Source organism: Mastigoproctus giganteus, chromosome 9, assembly GCF_048544385.1.
Source record: "Mastigoproctus giganteus isolate SK-2022 chromosome 9, ASM4854438v1, whole genome shotgun sequence".
NCBI classification, from domain to species: Eukaryota; Metazoa; Arthropoda; class Arachnida; order Uropygi; family Thelyphonidae; genus Mastigoproctus; species Mastigoproctus giganteus.
This window is the reverse complement of record NC_143583.1, coordinates 48,671,868-48,698,562: the sequence shown is the minus strand read 5'-3', so window position 1 is coordinate 48,698,562 and position 26,695 is coordinate 48,671,868. Positions and strand designations below refer to the sequence as shown.

Below are 26,695 nucleotides of genomic sequence, written 5' to 3'. Positions count from 1 at the left end.
TTTAACCAGTGCTTCCATTAATTTTCCTGGAAAAGAAGTTAAACTCACAGGTCTATAATTACTTATGTCAGACTTTGATCCTCCTTTGTGAATTGGGGTTACATTTGCACATCTCCAGTCTGTGGGTACCTCCCCTGAGTCCAAGGAAGCTCTCATAATTATGGCTAATGGTGCCTTTCTTGTATTTATATTCAACAATTTCTCCTCCACTTTACTCTCAATTATTACAAGATCATCTAGCTCACTGCCAGTGATTCCCTCATATATGCCATTCCCCTTCCTGAATAACTCCTCATGTGTGAATGTAGATGCAAAATATTGATTTAGTTTGTTAGCTACCTGAGCAGGATCGTCAACAGTTGAACCATGGATATCGAGTGGACCAATCTGATTCATCCCCTTCCTTCTAGAGTTTACATAAGTAAAGAACTCCTTGCTGTTTTTCTTTGCATCCCTTGCCAAAGATTTCTCATAATCTGCTTTCGCCTGCCTAACCTCCTTTGTAACTTCGTTACAGATCAGCTTATATCTATCATGGGCTTCTGTGTCACATGTTAATTTATATGTATCCCATGCATTTTTCTTCTCTGCCGTATGTCTCATTAGTTCATCTGACATCCATTTAGGCCTGAACCTTGAACAATATTTCTTAGTTGCTATGTAAAGCCTAGTAGCTTCCAAGATAAGTTCTTTGAATGCTTCCCATTTTGAATTTGCTGTTGGTAACATCATCAGTTGGTCCCACTGTATAGAATTTAAATACTGTCTCAGTCCATCGTAGTCACCTTTACGGAAGCAATATAACCCTTCCCTTTACCCCTAATGGTAGTTACCTCCTCGAGTAAATCCCACTTCAGCACACTGTGATCACTGCCACCTAGTGGTTCATTTATCTGCAGATTCTTAATGCATGAAGAATCACTACTGATAATCAAATCAAGAGTATTGCTACCTCTAGTTGCCTCCCGAACATGCTGATTTAGAAAACAATCATCCAATAAATCCACAAAAGCCTTGCTAGTGTGTGAGTGACCAATTCACAAATTCCAGTCAATATCTGGGAAATTAAAATCTCCCATTATAAGACTCTCTGATTTACTGGCCCACTCTATTTCCCTGTACAGTTTCTTATTATACTCATCAGAGTCATTAGGCCTATAGTACACTCCTATTCTCAATTTTGATCTCCCAATGCTTATGTCACACCAAACTGACTCGACACTGCACTGGCCAGCGATGTCGACTGGCTTCACTTCCTTGGATTTTATGTGTTTCTTAACTAATAGCATAACCCCTCCTCCCTTCCTATCCTGTCTATCCTTTCTGTAGATGTTGTACTCCCCAAATTCCAGTTCCGCATTACTTATATCTGTGTGACACCACGTCTCTGATATCCCAACAATATCCGCCTTTGATGCTTTAAGCAATACCTCAAATTCATCAAATTTATTTACCAAACTCCTAGCATTGGTGTGCACGCAAGTATATGTGCACCTGTTCTTTTTCTTAGCTACCCTAACACAACCCATGTGTTTACTTGTACCCCCAATGACTCCTAGTAGTCTCTGAAATATCCTGTATCTTATTTTCCAAGCTGCTGCTAATTCCAATATAAGTAGCGCAAGAATCACTTTCAACTCTGCCACTGGCTACTGTTAATCTATTTATCCCCCCAATCTAGCAGTTTTCCGACCCACCTAACACTGCCTCGATAGCATCAGCAAACATTCTTGCACCCTTTCTATTTAAGTGTATCTCATCCCTGTAGAAGCAGTCTCTCCTGTTAACAAGTACAGACCAGGCAGAAAAAAATTCTACCACTTGAGCCTTCCACAATATTTCCAGGGCCGAATTGATTCCACCAAAAAATCTCTTCACATGAAAAATCAATTTTTGTCTCCAGGCTTTCTCCACAGACAACTGTTGAACAGATGTGGTTCAAGAATGAAGATTTAGGTATAGACACAGAAGTTACCAGGCTCACAACCAAACAACCATACTATGCATCATTGAAAATCACTACAGCAGAATCAAACTACTCAGCCTTGCATCTTCTTGGCCTGCAGGGGCACTAGTGAAACACTTCTATACTACAAAGCGTACCTCTATCTGGATGTGCGGTATCCCCAATGGATTGAAACAACAAATAATGAAAGGAAAACCTGACTCAGACCCACCATTAAGTCTAAGATCAGGGAGGAATATTCTGGCTATACTGAACAGGACCTTCTTGAAGGTTCAAACATCTTCACAGAAGCTTGCCAGCGACATGATCACCCACCACTAATGCCTGAGAAAAGACATATGAAGATTGTGGTGAGAACTACCTCCAGAACGAACCATAGATGATTGATGAAGGCCATCAGAGCTCCAACAAGGGCATACATCCAAACTTCTTTAACATTTACACATTTTTCTATCAAAATACTAGAAGTCGGAGAAATAAACTTCAGACAATGGAAATTCTTCTCTTGTCAAGGTTGTATGACATCATTTGTATCACAGAGACATGGCTGTCCCCCAATGAAGAAGACCTTGCATTCTCTCAACCCGCTTGCTTCTCGGGCATTTTTGCCTCCAGGGAACGGACGACTGGTGGTGGTGGTGTAGGCATTCTCTTCAACACAAAAATTCTCACTGACTAGCTCAGCCACTCTAAAAACAACAGTTTGAAGCTGCAAGAGCCTCATTCAGGATTCAAGGCCACAGACTTGACGTGTGTGCACAGTCTACATCCCCCCCCCTCCCACAGTAAAGAACACTTTACAAGAGATCTCCAACTGGATAATTAATCAATGCCACCCTAAAGCAACATTACTTGTGTGTGGAGATTTTAATATTAGCTCAGGCCAACACAGTCTTCACAGATTGTTATCTTCTAATCTGGCTGCAGTAGATCTGACCCTCCAGAATTTTTCCCCTACCAGAGGCGCTAACCTGTTAGACCTAATATTTGCAACAGACACCCTCACCGTTGACAGCCAACCTGAAACAGCCATCATGTCAGACCATCTGCCAGTAGCCCTCATTCTTCCAATCACTTCCAGGACATCCTGGCAACATCAGGCACTGGTTAAAAAGACAGTGATTAGCCCTCTCTCCTCAATCCAGAGAAATGCTGCTTCGCACCATCGATTTTTACTTGGGAAGCCCTAAACTAATGTAATCCACAGCTCGGGCTGCACTTTCTTACCTGCTGGCTGCAGTCTGTTGCTCGAACTGCAGCGTCAAAAACAGTTCGATCTCCTGTTGAAGCAAAGCATGGTGGACTCAAGATCTCAGCCTTAAATTTCAGAAGAAACAAAGACTACATGCAAAATCAGACCCACTAGACAGAATTGCATACTCAAGAGCCTGTGCCCAGTTCAATAGAAGCAAATCTGAAGCCATTAAAGCCTACATCAACAAAACAATCAAGATTGGGAAGGCACCGTTTAAGGCAAGGCATGAATTCCCTGAAAAACTTAATCCAATCAAATGGCTAGACTAGATCACAAGATTTAAGCCAAAATCAGCGTCAGACCTAAAGAGCATTCACAACAGTTGTCAGCGAGATGTCCTCATTTCCATCATCATCACAAAAAGAGAGCTTATCCAGGCCATCAATGATGTCCCACCGACGTCTTGCACTGGATATGATGGGACCCACAATTCATTCTTAAGAGCGTTAGTGTTTTCATCATTGATGCACTTCTAGCTATCTTTAATGGAATCGTCACAACGCAAAGGTTCCCAACAGCTTGGAATCAATATTTTGTCCGACCAATCCCCAAAACACAAGGAGCGACATCAATTTCACAATTCAGGCCAATAATGAAAGCCTCATGTCTTCTCAAAGTCATGGAGAAGTGCCTTCTTCCCATCCTAACCAGCCAGGTTCTGCCATGTGAATCACCATACGTTCACTATACCTTGAAGTGCAGGTCCACCATTACCAACCTACTGCAAACCACCAACACCATTCTGGGGGCTCTACAAGATAGGGCTGAGATGGCAATTGTTTATCTGGATATCCAGTCTGCATTCGACAGCATAGATATCCTGCCACTCCTGCAACTTTGTGAGGATGGATACCAGATAAAAGGCAATATACTGGAATTCTTGAAGTCGCTACTTACGACCAGGGTCCTTCACTTGACTGTGAATAAAAAATCTTACACAAAAAAAGTTTGTGCAGGTGTACCCCAGGGTGGAGTTCTTTCAGGACTCCTCTTTACGGCTGCCATCCACCCATTCCTGTGCCAGCAAACAGAATTTATCAGTTATTTATGCAGACGACTTGAAGCTCCTCTATCGGATCAGCGGGACTGCCCGACATGATTCTGTTTCTGAAACCATTATCAACAGTCTTAAGAATCTGATTACATACTTGGCACAGTTTTCTCTTAAGAGAAATCCAAAAAAATCTGCACAAATGGTATTTTCACTCAAATCAAACCCAACGCAACAAAACCTGGAAATCCACGGAACCCCCATCACCCCAGTCATCAAGTACAAAGATCTCTGTGTTATATTCGATCCTAAACTCAGTTTCAAACACCATGTTGCAGACATTGACAACAAGGTCTGCAGAACAAGATGGCTTGCCAAACAACAACACCTTCATGTCACAGAGCCTGAGTACACGCTCCAATACATATACCGGTTTCTGCAACCAGTCATCACTTACGGTTCAGAAATCTGGGCGTCGGCAATGAAAACCACGCTAAAAACCATTGCATCTGATGAGTACTGGCTTCTTCGGTGGGTCCTCTTCAAGCATAATCTGCCACCACTCACACAGATATCACCCAACTTCTAAATTACAAAAAAGTCTCTAAACGGATATTCGCCCTCCGCTTGCTGGTGTCAATTAAAATGATAGTGGGTGAAGTCAATACGCCAAATTTTTGGCAGATGTGCAATTGGAGGATTCCCCCAAAACCCTTAAGAGCCCTCCCCTCTCTGCAGTCTGTGGCATGGAGGCTCAGAATTCCTGCCCATGGAGATGCTCCACAACGTCCAGGAGATAAATGTGGACTACAAAAAGTTCATAGAGAACAAATCGTACAGAAGACGCATCATCAGGGACCAGCTCTCGTCTTCAACCGAGTGACTGCCATCGTCACTTCATTGCTTTTCATGTGTTTTCATTTCACATGTTAATATTAATTTTATATGTAAAATATGTAATTATACGTTTTATGTCCTAATATATGTTTTATGTAATTTTTCTTGTATTAGTTATTTCATGTTAAATCTCTAGCATTGTCGCTGTTGTGTGTATTATTGCATCAGGCAATCATGTATCCAATCACTGCCTGCAATAAAGATATTAATAACTGGTCCGGTTAAAGAAGGGTTGTTAATGACAGTAAACTGTTGCAACAGGATCTAGAAAAGTTGAGCAGATGGACTAAGAGGTGGCAAATGAAATTTAACATTGACAAATTTAAAGTAATATATATATGAAGCAGTAATCCCAGAGTAACATGTCAAATCTGTGGTATCACGCTGACAATGCTAGAGAATGAAAAGGACCTGGGGATAATTGTGTAGTAAGATAAGAAGTTTTGCGAACAATGTGGACTGGAAGTTTTGGGAGCAGTGTGCAAGAGAAGCTCATGGTGTCGTCAATGATATACAGGAATTTTTTCTAGCAGGGATAAGGAGGTGATTATCCCCTTGTGTAAGACAGTGGTCAGGCCACACCTTGAGTATTGTATATACAGGTCGGGAGGCCTCATTTTAAGAAGGATGTAGAGCTGTTGGAACAAGTACAGAGAAGGGCAACAAGATTAGTGAATGGAACAAAGGGTTGCTCTTACAAAGAAAGGCTTAAGTTTTGCAAATTACAGTGTCTGGAGACTAGGCACCTGCGAGGTGATCTGATTGATGTGTATAAAGCCTTGAATGGTTTGAGCATGCTCAGTGCGGAAGGAATTCTTCTTCTTGCTCAGAATAACCGCCTGAGAGGGCATAAATTCAAATAGAGGAAAGACAGTTGTAGGATAGATGTGCGGAAATTTGCCTTTAGCCAGCTGGTGGTTGATTGCTGGAACAAACTTCCATCTGTTGTTTTAGAAGTTGATAGCGTAAATAGATTCAAGGCAGAACTTTACAAACATTTGGAGCAAGTGGATGGGTGAAATAAGAGGTTTTTTTTGGCTGTTGCTATATAAGCTTGCTTTCTTGTATCATGTGACTTTGATGTTACCATTGAATTCTAAATAGGAATCCTTCAGTAACTTAATTTTGGAAGCTACTAGAACTTTCATTCCAACTAAGAAATACTGTTCAAGGTTTAGGCCTAAATGGATGTCAGATGAATTAATGAGGCCCGTGGCAGAAAAGAAGAATATATGGGATGCATATAAAGTATCAGGTGACACAGAAGCCTATGGCAGGTATAAACTAGTCTGTAATCAAGTCACAAAGGAGGTTATGCAGGCAAAGGCATATTATGAGAAATCTTTGGCAAAAAATGCAAAGAAAAGCAGCAAAGAGTTCTTTACTTATGTAAATTCTAGAAGGAAAGGGATGAATCATATTGGACCACTGAACATTGATGGGTTAACTATTGATGATCATGCTCAGGTAGCTGATAAACTAAATGAGTATTTTACATCTACTTTTACACATGAGGAGTTATTCAATGAGGGGAACGCCAGAAGTTTATCAAACACTAACAAGGAGCTAAGTGATTTTGTAATAACTGAGAGCAAAGTGGAGGAGAAATAGTTGAAGTGAAACGTAAGGAAGGCACATGGTCTGGATGGGATCTGTCCAGTTATATTAAAGGAGGCAACAAAGGACGCAAGGAACCCTTAGCCATAATTATGAGAACTTCCTTGAACGCGGGGGAGGTCTCCATGCACTGTAGGTGTGCAAATGTATTACCAATTCAGAAATGGGTTTCCAAAGGTGATAGAAGTTACTACAGACCTGTTAGTTTAACTTGTGTTCAGAGGAAAATAATGGAATCACTGGTAAAAGCAGCAGTGCAGGGTCAATTAGACAAGATTGCAGTAATAGTTAAGACACAGCATGGGTTTGTTATAGGGAGGTCTTGTCTGACCAATTTGATTGGATACTATGATGTGGTCACAAATGAACTGAATGCCAAAAATAATTTTGATATCATATATTTCGATTTCAGGAAAGCTTTTGATTCTGTTGCACATGGAAAACTGCTGTGCAAATTGGACAGGTATGGCATTAAGGGTAAGTTGCTACAATTGATGAAGCGATGGTTGAGTGGGAGACAACAGTGGTAATCAATTGACAGTGCTCTTCGTGGACAAATGCTATTGGTGGAGTTCCCCATTGTTCGGTGTTGGGCCCATTGTTGTTTTCTGTATTTATCAATGATATTGATGAAGGCTTAATGTCCAAGGTTGGCAGGGTTGTTAACGACAGTAAAGACAAGATCCTGTTGCTACTGCAACAGGATCTAGAAAAGTTAGGCAAATCGGCTGAGAAGTGGCAACTGAAGTTTAACATTGACAAATTCAAAGTACTGCATATGGGTAGCAGTAACCCAAGAGAAACGTACCAGCTGTGTGTACTACACTCAGGGAAGTGGAAAGTGAAAAAGACCTTGGGGTAATTGTGCAGTGAAATATTAAATTTGCTCAGCAGTGCAGACTGGTTGCCAGGGCAGATTGTGTAGTCTTCTCAATGATATATAGGAATTTTGCTAGCAGGGACAGGGAGGTGATTATCCCATTATACAAGGCAATGGTCAGGCCACACCTAGAGTACTGTACAAATCTGGAGGCCTCATTTTAGGAAGAATGTCGAGTTGCTAGAACGAGTACAAAGAAGGGCAACAAAATTGATGAGGGGAACAATGGGGTGCTCTTTCCAAGAAAGGCTTAAGTTCTGCAAATTGCAGTGCCTGGAGAGTGTAGGCACCTGCGAAGTGATCTATTGAGGTGTATAAGGCCTTGAATGGGTTGAGCAAGATGAATGCTGATGGGATTCTTCCTCTTGCTCAGACTAAGAACCTGAGTGGGCACAATTTCAAATTGTGGAAAGATAGTTGTAGAATAGATGTGTGGAAATTTGCCTTTAGCCAGCGGGTAGTTGATTGGTGGAACAGGCTTCCATCTTTTGTTTTGGAAGCTAATAGCCTAAATAAATTTAAGGCTGAGCTGGACAGGCATTTGGAATGAATGGAGGGACGAAATGGGACGGTTTTTTTTGGCTGATGCTGCATAAGCTCTCTTTCTTGCTTCGTATGCCTCTGCTAATGTGCAACGGTATCATAAGCCTTCCTAAGATCCTAGTACAGGCTGTTTCCTGCTTTACGATTTCCTGGATTTACGTTTTTTTCTTTTTTCGAGTAACAAGTTTCAACAAAATCGAAAATATGAACATTAATTGCAAAAAATGAATGTTAAATATTTAAAAAATACAGTATTTCAAACCACTCACATAGCTTTATTAATATTATTAGCCTTATGGTGCAAGGAAGCTTGAGAATTATCTCTGCATCTGCCAAAAAAAATTCGAGTCACCCTGAGGGAGAGAGAGTGAGGGGGGGGAATCACCAAGAAAGAGAAGAATGATGATAATACAGTGTACCCTGCTTTATGATATCAATCCGTTCTAAAGACACCATCGTATTGCGAAAATATTGTAATGTGATCCCAGTAACACATTGCTTTTTGGTAATTCGTTTCACGATCTTGGAAGTTGAAATTTCAATATATAACTCTCTAAAAGTTCTTTTTTATAGTGTAAATTGCCAAGTAGGCTTTTCATACCAACTAAGAAATACTGTTCAAGGTTATAAGACCAATTCAAATCATTGAAATGCACTACACTTTCATCATTATCGTATCTTCTGTTAATTAAAATAACCAATTTTTGAATGCCTTTGTGATATTTTTCTAAAGCATATTTCTGGAGGTCACGACTATAAAAAAGTTTGCACTTTCCGGTTTATTGAGCTTTTCTCTTAGTGCAATCAATTAGAAATATGTAATAAACTGGATGTTAGTGCATTTGTGAAAATACCGATAACTGGAATTGTGTGGTTTTTTACGTTATTATGGGGAAATGTGTTTCCCCTTTACTAGAATCTTCTCTTCATTCCTTTGTTTTTTTGAGCTTCGTAAACTTGTTACTCTCCACAAATTGTGTTAGTTGCAATTTGTTCGTTCCGTTAAAAAATGATTATGCATGCTATTGAAATTTATAAAGAAAAGAGAAGATTATCTTGGAAACAAACACAACTCGAAGCATTTTTGAAGATAACTTCTCCTTGTGCAACCAACGAGTGTAGATCCAGTAATGAGTGATCTATGAGTGTGCATTTAGTCGATGATGATGAAGAATAAACATTCTTTAACATTTGTAAGTCATAAATAATTTCGTTATTTTTATAATTTGCTTCATTTTAGAGGCTACTTTTTAATTTCTTTGGATAAATCAATTATTGTACAAACAAACTAATTAGCTAATTAATTTCATTGTTGAAAATGTAATCCCTACTTTTAACATTTGTCTGTGGGAAATGAATTCCCGCTTTACTAGTTTTTCCTTTACAAGCACGCGGTATGAATGAATTAACTCGTAAAGTCGGGAGCTACCTGTATGTGATATTTAAATTATTTTTTCATCCAGTTCCTTTATGACCACATCATAGTATTCAATCAAATTGTTCAGACAAGACTTCCCCTTAACAAACTTATTGCATACTAGTTAAGATGGGATTATAGTTGATTATTTAAAAAGGAATACAAATTAGATCATTCAGTTACTTACTGGCACCTCCATAGCCAGGTGGGAAGGAGCAGCAGTGCGTAGCACACGCTTCTTGATTAGACCGGGGTTCGAGCCCGTCACCACCAAATACGGAGGATGCGGAAAGGTCAGGGAATGACCACCGCAAGTTCACGGAGCAATATGGCCTTAGTTGCTAATGCTCCTAAAAACAAAATAACAACATTCAGTTACTTACATGTAAGAAATTTCTGGTATTTATTTCAAAAATATTAATGCTGTGTCTAACTATAAATAGATGATCCTGCAGTGCTTCTTTAACCAGTGCCTCCATTACTTTCTGCAGAACAGAAGTTAAACTAACAGGTCTATAATCACTTGAGTCGCCTTTTGATCCTCTTTTGTGAATTGGGGTCACATTTGCACTTCCCCAGTCCATGGGTACCTTCCCTGAGTTCTAGGAAGGTCTCTGTAATTATGGCTAAAGGTTTGCTTACTTCCTTTGCTGCCTCCTTTAATATAACTAGATAGATCCGATACACTCAGATGTCTTTCTTATGTTTATTTTCAACAATTTCTCCTCCACTTTGCTCTGAGTTATTAAAAAATCATTTAGCTCACTGCCAGAGTTAAATACACCTCTGGCATTCTCCTCCTTGAATAACTCCTATGTGTAAATATAGATTCAAAATACTCATTCAGTTTGTTAGCTATCTGAGCAAGATCATCAACAGTTGAACCACTGATATGAAGTGGACCAATCTGATTCATCCCCTTCCTTCTAGTGTTTACATATGTAAAGTAAAGAACTCTTTTCTGTTTTTCTTTGCATCCTTTGCCAAAGATTTCTTGTAAGCTGCCTTTGCCTGCCTAACCTTCTTTGTGACTTGATTACAGACCAGCTTATAGATATCATAGGCTTCCATGTCACCCATTCATTTATATGTATCCTATGCATTTTTCTTCTGCCATATGTCTCATTAGTTCATCTGACATCCATTTAGGCCTAAACCTTAAATATTTCTTAGTTGGTATATAAAGCCTAGTTTATCTTTCAAAGAATTTACCTTGGAAGATAAATTCTTTGAATGCTTCCCATTTTGAATTTGCAGTTGTTCCCACCATATAGAATTTAAATACTGGCTCAGACCACTGTAGTTGCCTTTATGAAAGCCAAAACCCTTCCCTTTACCCCTGATGGTAGTTACCTCTTTGAGTAAATCCCACTTCAGCACACTGTGATCACTGCCACCTGGTGGTTCCTTTATATGTAGATTCTTAATGCATGAATAATCACTACTGATAATCAGATCAAGAGTATTACTCCCTCCAGTTGCCTCCCGACTATGCTGATTTAGAAAACAATCATCCAATAAACCCACAAAAGTTTTACTAGTGTGTGAGTGACCAACCTACAAATTCCAGTCAGTATCTGGGAAATTAAAATCCTCCATTATAAGACAATTTGATTTACTTACCCACTTTATTGCCATGTACAGTTTCTTATTATACTCATCAGAGTCATTAGGCCTATAACACACCTACTCTGATTTTTCCTTTCCCAGTGCTTATGTCACACCAAACAGACTGAACATTGCTGCTTTGTCCACCAACATCTATTGGATGCACTTCCTTAGGTTTCGTGTTTCTTAACTAGTAGCATAACCCCTCCTCCCTTCCTATCCAGTCTATCCTTCCTGTACACATTGTACTCCCCAACCCTCTCTGGTTGCCTCTCGAACATGCTGCTGCTGCACCAATAAATGCACAAAAGTCTTCCTAGTGTGCGAGTGACCAATCCACAAGTTCCAGTCAATATCTGGGAAGTTAAAATCCCCCATTATATGACATTCTGATTTACTAGCCCACTATTTCTCTCTACAATTGTTCATTGGAGACATTATTCCTATAACACACTCCTCCCAATTTTGATCTTCCAATGCTTATATCACATGAAACTGACTCGACACTGCACTGTCCAGCGATGTCGACTGGCTGCACTTATTTGGATTTTATGTGTTTCTTAACTAATACCATAACCCATCCTCCCTTTCTATCCTTCCTGTACACATTGTACTCCATAAATTCCAGTTCTGCCTCCCTTATATCTGTGTGACACCACGCCTCTGATATCCCAACAATATCTGCCTTTGATGTTTTGAGAAACACCTCAAGTTCATCAAATTTATATACCAAACTCCTAGCATTGGTGTATACGCAAATATACATGCACCTGTTCCTATTCTTAGCTACCCTAACACAACCCATGTGTTTACTTGTACCGCAATGACTAACAGCAGTCTCTGAAATAACCTGCATCTTGTTTTCCAGGCTGCTGCTCATTCCAATAGAAGCAGTGCAAGAATCACTTTCACCTCTGCCATTGGCTTCTGTTAATCTATTAGTCCTCGTATACCCCCAAGCTAGCAGTTTTCCAAACCACCTAACATGCCTTGATAGCATCAGCAAATATTCTTGCACTCTTTCTATTTAAGCCTATCCCATCCCATACCTGTAGAAGCAGTCTCTCCTGTTAACAAGTATTGACCAGGCTGAAAAAAATTCTATCCCTTGTGCCTTGCATAATCTTTCCAGGGCCGAATTGATCGACAAGGCTCCCGTCATGTGCTCCCTCCTATCGTGTCTGGGCAGAATCACAGACACTTCAACCCTAATTCATGGGTTTTTTGTAACAGTGTCCTGTACTTGTTAAGTAATTCCACCGGTCTCCTACCCTTAATATCATTAGTGCCAATGTGTACAACGATATCACCTTTTTTTTTTGTGCCCTTAAAAGATGATATCTGCTCTACAACGTCATCAACCTATCAACCTATTTAATTCAATCACCTTTGCATTAAATGCCTAAGTGCTTTCAGAGGTAATGTCTCCGAAATCCTTGCTGTTTGCACCTTTATGACAGCTGCGACCTTGGCGGCGGCGGCGGGGTGGGCATGGTTTATTTATTTATTTTTTTGTTCCATTGGTCAATATATGAGGCATGGATGGGTTGAGGAAATGTTGCAGTCTATTGTTTCTACTTTCTTAACGAAAATAGTATTGATTTATTGTTTCCTTGTGGAAGTTTATTTTTGATTCCTAGTGCTTTTGTGAGTGACATGGGCTATGAAAGTTAAAATAAAAATAGTTTATACTTTATTATTTAATTCTTTGTAATTATTCAACTCATCATTAATCATGTCAAGTGCTGGAAAGAAAAAGTGTCAACAGTATCTGGATGAATATCTAGTTTATGGTTTTATCGAAAGCTCATTCGACTCAAGACAGCCTATGCATCTTACATGTAATAGTTATTTTTTCAAATGAGGCTATGAAACCATCAAGACTTTTAGATCACTGAAAAAAGAAACATCCTGATAAAGTTGGTAAACATATTGAATATTTAAAAAAATTAAAACAGAATTTTGACAACATAACACTGTTACTTCCTTTTTTAAGAAGAAAAAACACAAATGACAACATAATGATTGCATCTTATAAAATTGCAGAAATCGTTGCAAAAACTGGTAGTGTTTATACAGTTGCTGAGACTGTTATACAACCTTCATTAGAGACTGTAATTTCAACAGTGATGCATCAGAATCCTTCCAGTATTTTAAAATCATTGCCATTGAGCAACTATTAAATTCAAAAACAAATCGATAACATGTCAATTAACATTGAAATGCAGCTAATTGACAAACTGAAAATGGGAAAATTTCTATTCAGATCGATGAATCCACAGTTACTGACAATAAGGCTCTTCTATATGGCATACGCTCGTTATTTTGATGATGACTGTAAATTGCAAGAAGAGAGGTTTGTAAAATCCGTAGAAACTGACTGTACTGGAGCATCGATTTTTGCTGCTGTAAAAACATGGTTTGATGAAAAATAAGTATCATTAGAAAATTTGGTATCGTGTTCCACTGATGGTTCTACCTCCATGGTTGGAAGACATAAAGGTTTATAGCCCAGCTAAAAGAAAGTATGTCCTGAAGAGAAATTATTGCAATACACTGCATTGTGTACCGACATCATCTGGTTGCAAAAAATATTAATCCAGTTCTTTATCAATCTCTCAATATAGTTATTAAAACCATCAATAAAATAAAGTCATGTAGCAATTTTATGATCGCCTTTTTAGACAATTTTGTGTTGATTATGCACAACAGTACGTGAGGCTTCTTTTACGTACAAAAGTCAGATGGCTTTCTAAAGGAAACTGTCTAACAAGATTTGTAAACCTTTTTTGATATGATAATTAGTTTTTTTAGAAAGTGAAGGAGACAAAGATTTAGCAAACAGAAAAACAACTTACCAGTATGCTATATGTCTTGGATTTTTCAAAAACTTAATGAAATATCGCTTCAACTTCAAGGGAAATTAATACGGTGATAGACTGCAAATGCGTATTAAAAGCTTTCACTGACAAACTGGAAATATTTGAAAACAATTTCATGGTATGCAAGAGTTAACTGAAATCAATGAATCTCTCACTGAGAATGATCTTAAGAATTATTCAGATCATTTGTGTTCTTTAAAAGGTGGTCTTGGCGCATTATAGCCTTAGTTGCTAATGCGCCAATAAAATCCAAATCAAATCAAATCAAAAATCTTTAAAAGGTGAAATTAAAAATAGATTTTCAGATTTATTTTCTTTTGAAGTGAAGCCATGGATGTTAGATCCAATTGGATGTGATTTTAAGTCTGCTAGTGAAGAAATTCAAGAACTCATTGAATTGAAATGTAATGAAGAATGCAAATATAAATTCGAAAAGATGGAATGACTAGTTGTGGGGATCAAAAGCAACTAAACTTCTTTATCCAACAATGTGGTCTGAAATAGCCAAAGTACTTCTTTGTTTTCCAACATTTTATATGGTTGAAAGTGGTTTTAGTTCAGTAAATAAAATATTAACAAAAGAAAGAAACAGAATTGATATATGTTCAAGAGGAGACATTAGAATTAAACTTACTAACATCATACCGAATGTTGAACTTTTAGCTAAGAAGCATCGGACTCAGGGATCCCATTGAATAAAAGGAGTAAGTATAAAGTATTTTTTTTTTGTTTAAAATTTCATGGGTGGCAATTAGGAAAAAAAATTGTCTAAAAAAGCCCTTTGGGGGGAGTGATAATTAAAAAAAGATTGAGAAACACTAGTTTAGATGATTATTTCTTGCACTACCTTTGTTACACTTCAGAAAACTTTCTGTAAAAAAAGTTAAAAGTTCACAATTCAGATGTCTGTAGGTATTCTTAATTCAAAATAAAAAAAAAAAAATCCATTTTTAATTTAAAAAATTATAGGAAGTAACTTTTTTTCCCTCAAGTTTAATTCATTATTTTTTAAACTAGATTGCTGTATGACTGAAAAAAAAAATTGTAATTCATAGGTATGGCAGGGACTTTCACCCTGGAACCTCAGCCAATTTCAGTAAGTGAGGGAGGAGTTGCACGTTTTCAGTGCCAAATATATGCTGTACCCTCAGCAGTTATTACGTGGTTGCATAATCATCAGGACCTACCTCAAAACACTAGCAGGTAACAATTTTGCAATTCACTTGTGGCTCTAAATTCATATTAACATTACATTGTATTGTTCAGAGAAAAATAGGAAATGGAAATTGTCGGAATTAGAAAAAAAATTGTGATAAATCTTGAAAAGCCATTCAGTTTGCTTTCTTTTTTTTTTTTATTTATTATGATATGTTGATGTAATGGACTACATTTCTAATTATTTATTATTATTTTTTAAATTATAGGTATGTTATTGTAATTAAAATTGTTCAGAGAAATAATTGGAAATGGTACCTTAAGAAATTGTGCTAAATCTTTAAAAGCCATCCAGTTCCCCCCCCTTTCATTATGTATATAATGTTTTGATTGATGATATATTAAGGAATCCTTATGTGCTGTGATGTAACAACTAGATCATAGGTATGGTGTAGCTTAATTATCAGCATTCACCTCATAGTAATCCGCTTGGTTTGATGAAACTTATAACAGGTACATAATAGTTATAAAACTTTTAAATTACGATTAGTAGCTATGCTTAACTTAAAGTAATTATGAATTTTAAAAAAAATTAAAAATTTACTAAATTATGAGCTTTAAAAAGTGTTTAACACTTTAAAACCAGGCTAGCCGGGTTGGTAAACTGCCTGCCTGGCAACCCAAAGGGCGCGGGTTTGAATCCCACCTCGGGCTTGGATCAAAGTACTGCAAAAACCTTGGGAGGTGCATTATGGCCACAGAAGCCGATGCACCAAAAACTACCAATGTGTTTTTGGTAGTTTTTATTTTCTAATTTTTAATCTTGATGAAAAACTATATGACTTTAAGAACTATTTTCTTATGTGTCGAAAAAAAAAAAAGAAAAAAAAGTTGTCTTATTAAAATAAAAGTGAGATAAAAGCTAATAGCTGTGCATGAGCGACTTTCGAAACTGTCCTCAGTTAGCTATAGTGGGAAGAGAAGAACATGCAAAGTATGTTATATACTGGTTAAGTTCCCGAAATTCATTTCAGTGCACTTGGAAACTTTATATGTGATAAATTCCAAATAGAGGAGAAGTTGATTGGAAACTTCATGTTTATTATGTTGAATAATATGTTTAATATCATGAATAATATGTTATAATACAAAAGGCAGATAAAGGCGACACCATCGCAATCATGGACAAAAATACATATATAGAAAAAATGTTACACATTCTGTCAGACTCAATGACATACAGAGTTTATAACACGTTTAACATTAACAAACTTAAAAATAAACTTGATCGGATCCTAAGGAAACTCAGAGCTAATAAACAAATAAATTTACGCACCCTCCAACAAATAGGTATTCGCAGTAATATTTTTCCACATATTTTTGGAATAGTTAAACTCCACGAACAAGATTACGCTTTGAGACTTATTGTTTCCTTTAACCAGTCCGCTTATGCTAATCTAACCATATTCTTCGTCAAAATTATTTCACCTTTAATGAGATTTTCTAGGTTCAGGGTATACAACACTAAGCAGGCACACAAATGTATAACTTCTATGACCATATCTGAAAATGTCGCATCTTTAGCTAAGATGCAAGAATATCATTTTCAGCTATATCATCCTCAGTTAGCTATAGCTCTTCACACTATAGCTAACTGAGAACGGTTTCTAAAGTCGCTCATGCATGGCTATTAGCTTTTATCTCACTTTTATTTTAATACATGATTTTAATAAGACAAGTATAGAATGGAATGTGCACTTTTTCTTTTCTTAGGCAAATTTTAACACTTTTTAAAGCTCATAATTTAGTAAATTTTTAAATTTTTTTAAAATTCGTAATTACTTTAAGTTACGAATAGCTACTAATCAGAATTTAAAAGTTTTATAACTACTATGTACCTGTTAAGTTTCATCAAACCAAGCGGATTACTATGAGGTGAGTGCTGATAATTAAGCTATGCTATACCTATGATCTGTAATGTTTTGATGTAACAGATGGCAACCTAGCAAATGTTACTCATATGCATTTTTGTTAGTTTTTTCTTTTGGGTGTCTTATTTCTATATGAAGCCATTGAAATGCCTAGTTCTACTTGTGTTTTTCCTGATTTTTTTTTTTTTAACAACCTCATTGCAATGACTTACTTCTTCAAAGATCTCTTGCTCACCTTCTCTTTTTCAGATGTGAAAGCAGGGTGCAGTATGGCCCACTAAACACATTCATTGCAAGTTGACTTCATATGCAAGAAAGGGTTTTAATCCATTTTTTCTAATTTTTAATCTTGATGAAAAACTGTATGACTTTAAGAACTATTTTCTTATGTGTCGAAAGAAAAATGCGATATTTTTGTCAAGAAATCTTTGTCAGAGGCTAATTAATTCAGCCATAGCGAGAAGAAAGCCCAAAAATGTCTCTGCTCTCTCCATTCTGGATTGACTGACTCAATCCTGTGATTTTTGAATTCAATTCGTTAAGGTTGGAGATCAAGCTAGCATTTAATGTGTTATTAAGTGTGACCTGCAAGTGCTGACTGGGCGTAACTTCAGTGATTGGATGTAAACTGATGCATTCAGCCTGGTATGATAGTTTTCTGTTGTTACCAATGCTCAAAAGCAGGATGTTAATTTTCAAGAATCTACAGCAGGGGGAGGAGAGGAAATTGAAACCAGGTTCAGGTAAATTATCCATTATGGAACAGTATCATTGTCAAATTTTCTTACTTATTTATAATCAGCAAGACCATCAAAATGTCTGCCTGATACCATAAGACAAAATAGTACCCATGAAGTGATTTGCCTCCAGATGGAAAATGATGGGATCCACTATTGTGTTATGATATTTTAAGAATTAATTAATTTATTATTATTTTTTTGATAAAATATTTGGATAATAAAACTAAGCAGCCCAAATTTGAAATTTTACTCTTATCACATACTTCTGATATAATGTGCATTGGAGAAACATGATTGTCTGACTACCAGAAGCTTTCTGGCAAATTTCCACACATCTATTCTACAGCTGTATTTCCTCAATTTGAATTTATGCCCCCTTAGTCCTTAGATTTTTCCACTTGTTCGTAATCTGAACAAGTGGAAGAATCCCATCAGAATTCAGAGTGCTCAACCCAACAAGGCCTTATGCACCTCAATCAGATCACCTCGCAGGTGCCTAGTCTCCAGCCACTGCAATTTGCAGAACTTAAGCCTCTCTTGGTAAGAGGATCCATTCATTCCCCTCACCAACCTTTGTTGCCCTTCTCTGTACATGCTCAAGCAAATCTACATCCTTCGTAAAATGAGGCCTCCAGACCTGTATAAAGTACTCAAGATGTGGCCTGACCATTGCCTTATACAGAGGGACAATCACCTCCTTTTCCCTGCTAGCAAAATTCCTGTATATCATTGACAAAACCCCCATGACCTGCTCTGGCAGCCTGTCTGCATTGCTCAGAAAACTTCATATCTGACTGAACAATTAATGCCAGGTCTTTTTCATTTTCTACCACCCTAAGTGTAGTACCACACATTTGGTATGTTCCTCTGGGGTTACTTCTACCCATATGCAGTACTTCGCATTTGTCAATGTTAAACTTCAATTTCCACTTCTCAGCCCATCTTCCCAAATTTTCTAGATCCTGTTGCAGTAGCACACTGCCATTACTGTCATTAACAACCCTGCCAATCTCTGTATCATCTGCAAACTTCAACACTAAGCCTAATATACCTTCATCAGTATCATTGATAAATATACAAAACAACAGTGGACTCAACACCGAACCCTGTGAGACTCCCCTAATAACATTAGTCCACGAAGAGCAGCACCCATTGATTACCACCCTTGTCTTCTCCCGCTCAACCATCCTTTTATCCATTGTAGCAACTTGGTTAAGGAACTTTGCCTACTTCCTTTGCTGCCTCCTTTAATATACCGTAATACCATTCTCCTCCAGTCTGTACAGTAGTCTTCCATACAAAAGCTTTCCTGAAATCCAAATATATGATATCAAAATTATTTTTTGCATCCAGTTCCTTTGTAACCACATCATAATATCCAATCAAATTTGTCAGACAAGACTTTCCCTTAACAAACCCATGTCGTGTCTGAATTATTGTTGCAGTCTTGTCTAGATGATCCTGCAGTGCATTTTTAACCAGTGACTCCATTATTTTACAAGAAACAGAAGTTAAACTAACTGGTCTTTAATTACTTGTCACACTTTGATCCCCCCCTTTGTGAATTGGGGACACATTTGCACATTACAGTCCGTGGGGACCTTACCTGAGTCCAAGGATGCTCTCATAATTATGGTTAAGGAACTTTGCCTACTTCCTTTGCTGCCTCCTTTAATATAACTGGATAGATCCCATCCACCCCAGGTGCCTTTCTTATGTTTAACTTCAACTATTTCTCCTCCACTTTGCTCTCAGTTATTACAAAATCATTAAGCTACCTGCTACAATTTATAACCTTCTGGCATTTTCAATCAATAACTCGTCATGTGTGAATGTCGATGCAAAATACTCATTCAGTTTGTTTGCTATCTGAGCAGGATCATCGAACTATCGATAACAAGTGGGCCAATCTGATTCATCCCCTTTCTTTTAGAGATTATATATGTAAAGAAATCCTTGCTGTTTTTCTTAGCATCCTTTGCCAAAGATTTCTCGTAATCTGCCTTCGCCTGCCTAACTTGTTTTGTAAAAAGGATAGGTGGAACAGAACCAGGGTATGTCTGCCAGGGGCAAAGGTTGATCACGTTGCAGAGCGGATATCATCTTTTAAGGGCACAAAAAGTGATATAGTTGTACCCATTGGCACTAATGATATTAAGAGTAGGAGACCGGCAGAATTACTTAACAAGTACAGGTCACTGTTGAAAAAAAGCTGGGAATTAGGGTTGAATTTGAAAGTGTCTGCAATTCTGCCAAGACACGATAGGAGGGAGTACATGATGAGAGCCTTATTGATCAGTTCCACCCTGGAAAGATTGTGCGAGGCTGAAAGGATAGAATTTTTTTCAGCCTATTCTGTACTTGTTAACAGGAGAGACTGCTTCTACAGGGATGGGATACACTTAAATAGAAAGGGTGCAAGAATATTTGCTGATGCTATCGAGGCAGTGTTAGGTGGGTCAGAAAACTGCTAGCTTGGTGGGATACAAGGACTAATAGTTTAACAATAGCCGCAGGCAGAGGTGAAGGTGATTCTTGCACAACTTCTATTAGAAAAAGTAGCGACTTGGAGCGAGGGGTGTTGGGGGGTTACAGGGACGGATGACAGTCATCGTGAAATAGGTGGGTATATGGATGTGTTAGCGTAACTAGGAATAGGAGCATGTATGCTTGCATATATACCAATGCTAGAAGTATAGTAAATAAATTTGATGAATTTGAAGTGTTGGTCAAGACATCAAAGGTGGATATTGTTGGGATATCAGAGACGTGGTCTCACACAGGTATAAGGAATGCAGAACTAAAATTTGGGGAGTACAATGTGTACAGAAAGGATAGACAGGATAGAAAGGAAGGAGGTGTTATGCTGTTAATTAAGAAAAACATAAAATCAAAAGAAGTGCACCCAGTTGATATAGATGAAAAGTGCACTGTTGAGTCAGTTTGGTGTGACATAAGCACTGCGAAAGCAAAAATAAGAGTAGGAGTGTGTTATAGGCTTAATGACTCGAATGAGTACAATGAACAATTGTACAGAGAAATAGTGGGTTAGTAAATCGGAATGTCTTATAATGGGGGATTTAACTTCCCAGATATTGACTGGAACTTGTGGATTGGTCACTCACACGTTAGTCAGACTTTTGTGGATTTATTGGATGATTGTTTTTTGCAGCAGCACGTTCGAGAGGCAACCAGAGAGAGTAATACTCTTGACCTGTGGCAGATATAAGCTATTCTGTAATCAGGTTACAGAGGAGGTTAGGCAGGCGAAGGCAGATTACGAGAAATCGTTGGCAAAAGATGCTGCGAAAAACAGCAAGGATTTCTTTACTTATATAAACTTTAAAAGGAAGGAGATGAATCTGATCGGTCCACTTGACATCGATGGTTCGACTGTTGATGATCCTGCTCAGATGGCAAACAAACTAAATGAGTATTTTGCATCTACATTCACACATGAGGAATTATTAAGGTTTGAAAGTGGCAGAAGGTTATCAAATTGTAGCAGGATACTTAATGATTTTGTAATAACTCAGAGCAAAGTGGAGGAAAAATTGTTGAAGATAAACATAAGCAAAGCACCTGGAGTGGATGGGATCTATTCAGTTATATTAAAGAAGGCGGCAAAGCAACTAAGGAAAACCTTAGCCATAATTATGAGAGCATCCTTGGACTCAGGGGAGGTATCCATACACTGGAGATGGGCAAATGTATCTCCAATTCACAAAGGGGAATCGAAGGGTGACACAAGTAATTACAGACCAGTTAGTTTGACTTCTGTTCCGGGTAAAATAATGGAGTCACTGGTTAAAGATGCATTGCAGGATCATCTAGACAAGACTGCAGCAGTACTGCAGACACAGCATGGGTTTGTTAAGGGAAAGTCTTGTCTGACAAATTTGCTAGGATATTATGATGTGGTCACAAAGGAACTGGATGCAAAAATAATTTTGATATCATATATTTGGATTTCAGGAAAGCTTTTGACATTGCTGCGAAGACTACTGTACAAATTGGAGCAGAATGGTATTAAGGGTAAGTTGCTACAATGGATAAAAGGATGGTTAACTCTTCTTCTATCTCTTCCATCATGCATTATTATTGATGCCTTTTGAAGTTATGATGAACATCATGGCGAGATCCAATATTCCTTACATTTCGAGAGTACAGCTCTAAAACGGTGTTCGCAGCCCTGCCGCTAGTTAGTACACCAGACCAAACCTATTGGTAACTCTCTAGGAGGCTTCCGGATTAGCTAGTGTATAATTTTGCTGCCTTTACTCTGCCAGATAGTGACTGGAGGGAGTCCTAGTAGTGTGTGTGTGTGTGTGTGTGCGGGGAGCATCCTGGAGGCCACGTTATGTCAAGGATCTGGGTATATTCTTACCATGTGTATGCCCTATCCAAAAATTTCATTACTTCATACAGCATGTCCCACCCACTTTTACTTACTATTGAATACACAATGAATTGTCAAACTAATAGAGCAAGCTTATCTGCAAAAAGATCTAAACCTCCCAAGCACTTCATAATTCATTTGGACATCTCTTCATAATTGATCATAATTCAATGGACATCTCAACGATGTCCATTTCCACTTTCAGTCTTCCAAACCCCATATACTTTTTCTGACAGAATCTCAGTTATCAGTTGATTCAACTACTGCTCATCTCAGTTGCCCAAATTATTCGCTGTATGATTCCTTTTGCCTCAACGATGGTACTTGTGCATATGTCTGTTCTGATATTCCCTGTTAGAGACTTGGCAATTTGGAATCTCCTCTCTTTGATCTTCTCTGGCTTAAAATCTCTCTACCTCATTGTGTCAAATTCATCTGTTGTATCTACCGTTTTCCCAACTCCACTAATCACTTGGAGCTGTTTGACTTCCTCTCTTTGCAACTTGACTTTCTCCAGTCCAACTTTCCTAACAGTGAGGTACTTTTCCTTGGTGATTTTAATGTTCACAACTCCAGCTGGCTTCCGTTTTTTAGTTACACCGACCCAGCTGGTCGTGATGCTGAGGCTTTTGCAATTACTAATGATCTTGCACTGATTATTCATTTACCTACAAGAATACCGGATAATCCTAATCATACAGCCAATACGCTTGATCGTTTTCTCACCAACAACCCTTCTAAGTACGCGGTCGAAGTGAGAGGTCCTTTAGGCACTTCAGATCACAACTTTGTGATTGTCTCTTCTCCAATGGAACCTTTATCTCATGGCTATTCCGAACCTCGTGTTGTTTGGCATTACAAGAATGCAAAATGGGATGACCTGAGAGACTTCTTTTCTTCTTACCCTTGGTCGGATTACAGTTTCAAAACTTCTGATGTCAACGTTTGCTCAGATCGTGCCAATGAAATTATTCCTCCAGGAATGGAATCCTTTATCCCACACTCCTTTAAAATCTCGTCCTTTATCTAAACCTTGGTTTTCCAATAAATGTGCTAAGACTGTTCAAGAGAAGAATGTTGCATATCATAATTGGCGTGTTTCTAATTCTCCAGTTTGATTTTCTGTGTACACCAAAGCTCGCAACAATTGTAAAGCAGTTATTAATCAATCAAAACTAGAGTTTGAACAGGCTAAGAGTAGAAAACTTTCTTCTTGCCCTAATGGTAGCCGAGCATTCTGGTCTCTTGCTAAAGCTATTGGCTGCAACTTTTGCCCATCTCTGCTCCCACCTCTGTCCAAACCAGATGGTTCTGTTGTCACTTCAGCCAAGGATAAAGCTGACCTGCTAGCATCCCATTTTTATTCCGACTCGTGTATTAATGATCTTTGTAAAACAATTCCCACCATTCCCAACACACTCCATTCAATGCCTCCTGTGGTCTTCTGTAAAAAGGATGTCAGAAGGATTTTGACGAATCTTGATGTTAAGAAAGCTCCAGATCCCAATGGTATTTCTTCACTTGTTCTCAAAATCTGTGCTCCTGAACTTACTCCTATTCTTTGCCGCCTTTTTTCACTTTCTTATTCCAAAGGTGTTTTTCCTTCTGCTTGGAAATTTATTCATATCCAGCCACTTCCTAAAAAGGGTGAAAAATCCCTCCCATCCAATTATCGTCCCATTGCAATTACTTCTACTCTTTCTAAAGTAATGGAGAAATCAATTAACCGCCAACTCTTAAACTACCTAGAAACCTTCTGTCTGATCAACGATCAGCAGTATGGATTCCGTCAGTGTCGATCCACTGGTGATATTCTGGCTTATGTTATCCATTTATGGACTAATTGAATGGAACGATTCTGTGAAACACAAAGGTCTTCTAAACAAGCTTCCATCTTATGGTTTGCCAACTGTTTTTAGTAATTGGTTATCCAGTTTTATATCTGATCGCTCACTGAGGGTGATGGAAGATGGCTCTCTGTCTTCTAACTTCTCTACTAATGCCGGTGTAACCCAAGATTCAGTTCTTTCCCCCACTCTTTTCCTCTTGTATAATAATGACCTTCTTCCATTGACTGGAAATCCTATCCATAGTTTTGCCGATGATAGCACATTGTATTCCACTTTCCACTTAGAGAAACCTTGTCATGCTCAATCAGCTTCAGCTTCTCGAAAATCTGCTACCAATTCCTTAAATGCCGATCTTCAGGTAATTCTCCAGTGGGGCAAAGACAAGTTAGTTGATTTCAACCCTTCTAAAACTCACTCTTGTCTTATAACTCGCAAAAAGGACTCTTCTGCTCCTATGCTTATCTTTAGTGACACTCCGATTTCTAGGTAAAATGATATATCTCTTTTGGGGGTTACTCTGGCTTCTAATTTCTCTTGGCACATGCACATTACAAATATTGCTTCCTCTGCATCTGAGAAACTTGGTTTTCTATTTTGCTCTCATCGTTACTTTTCTTCCAAACAGCTGCTCACTCTGTATAAATTGCAAATCCGCCCTGCCATTGAATATTGTTCCCACATTTGGGGTGGTGCCCCCAAAACTCCTCTCAGGCTTTTCGATACCATTCAGAAGAGGGCAGGTAGGTTAATTAATGAATCATCTTTAACAAAGTCTCTCCACTCCCTGTCTCATAGACGTACTGTTTCTGCCGCATGCCTCTTCTACAGATACTTCCATGGGCACTGTTCTTCTGAATTGGCTTCTATAATTCCCGCTCTCTCTTTCAAACCAGTCCGAAAAGGTGCCGCCACCAGCCAACATCCATTTACTGTCCAACTCCAAACTCACAGAACCAACTTTTCATCCTCCTCGTTTATTCATTCAACTGCCGTTTTCTGGAACAACCTTCCTTCATACGTATTTTCTGAAAATTACAGTTTACAGAAGTTCAAGTCCAGTGTCAACAAATATCTTCTTTCCTTTTCTCAACCTCCAACCCAAGTATGGTACTAAGTACTATAGGTTCTAATACCTCTCGTGTTTGGGGTTTACATTAAAAAAAAAAAAAAAAGTTGGAGAAGACAGAGGGTGGTAATCAGTGGGTGTTGCTCTTCGTGGACTAATGTTTTTAGTGGAGTCCCACAGGGTTCGGTTTTGGGTCCACTGTTGTTTTGTGTATTTTTCAATGATATTGATGAAGCTATATCAGGCTTAATGTCAAAGTTTGCGGATGATACAAAGGTTGGCAGGGTTGTTAATGACAGTAATGGCAGTATACTACTGTAACAGGATCTAGATAATTTGGGCAGATGGGCTAAGAAGTGGCAACTGAAGTTTAACCTTGACAAATGCAAAGTACTGGATATGGGTAGAAGTAACTGCTGAGAAATGTACCAACTGTGTGGTGCTAGCCTTAAGGTGGTAGAAAATGAAAAACACCTGGGAGTAATTGTGCAGTCAGATATGAAGTTTTCTGAGCAATGGAAAAAGGCTGCCAGGGCAGGTCATGGGGTTTTGTCAATGATACAAAGGGTACTAGGAAAGTTTTGCAATACAGCTTTGTTTATTTAATTTTTTCAAAGTAATTTCCTCTACATTCAATACACCTCTCCATCCTCCGAAACCAATCTTTAAACCAGTTCTGCCAAGTTTCACTAGGGAGTAAAGCACACTCGTTGTCCCAAGCCCGTAGAAGGTCCTCATCACTGGAAAACCGCCTCCCTTTTAGCTTCATTTTCACATGCGGGAACAGTGCAAAGTTGCAGGGAGCAAGGTCTGGACTGTAGGGAGGGTGCTCGAGAAGTTTCAGTCCTGTCGTGGTAAATATTCGGTGCAGGCTTTGGCGCGGTGAGCTGGAGCATTATCGTGGTGGAGGTACCAGGTGTCCATTCTTGACTTTGGCCGCAGGTTCTTCATAGATCCAATGACTTTAGGCAGGCATTGTTCAGTATACCACTTAGCTGTGACTGTCTTCTGCGTGTCCAAAACATCACGTTCCACAATTCCACTCGATTTTAAAAATACAGCTATCATTTTCTTCTTTACAGATCGGGATTTTCTGACAATTACAGGTGTGTCGTCATCATCAAAGACCCAAACTTTGTTTTGAGCCTTGGTCGGCAGATCGTAATAGTACAGCCAAGTCTCGTCACCTGTCACGATGTTGTTCACATACCGAGATTGTCCCTTATCAAACGTTTTTAACATCTCCCGGCACCAAGTCACGCGTCGTGTCATCTGCTCTTCAGTCAGTTGATGCGGCACCCAGAGAGAACAAAGTTTCTTCACGTTCAAATGATCTTGCAGAATCGAACGAATTGCTGGTGCATTTAGGCCCAAAGTATCCTCTATCTGTTGGTAGGTCACTCGCCTGTTTTCGTCAAGCATTTTCCTCACAGCAGTAACGTTTTTCTCCGTAACTGACGTTCGTGGCCTTCCCGGCCTCTCAGAATCCTCCAGAGTG

General features: G+C 38.5%; 1 protein-coding gene across 1 annotated transcript in view; it reads left to right on the top strand.

Moving 5' to 3' along the window:
* The window catches only part of LOC150080206 (protogenin-like), a 393,090-nt gene that overhangs the window by 16,132 nt on the left and 350,263 nt on the right, over window positions 1–26,695 (top strand). Inside the window, exon 3 of the mRNA XM_090380644.1 lies at window positions 15,112–15,259. Within this exon, the coding sequence (XP_090236770.1) occupies window positions 15,112–15,259 (148 nt within the window). The remainder of the gene's footprint in view (window positions 1–15,111; window positions 15,260–26,695) is intronic.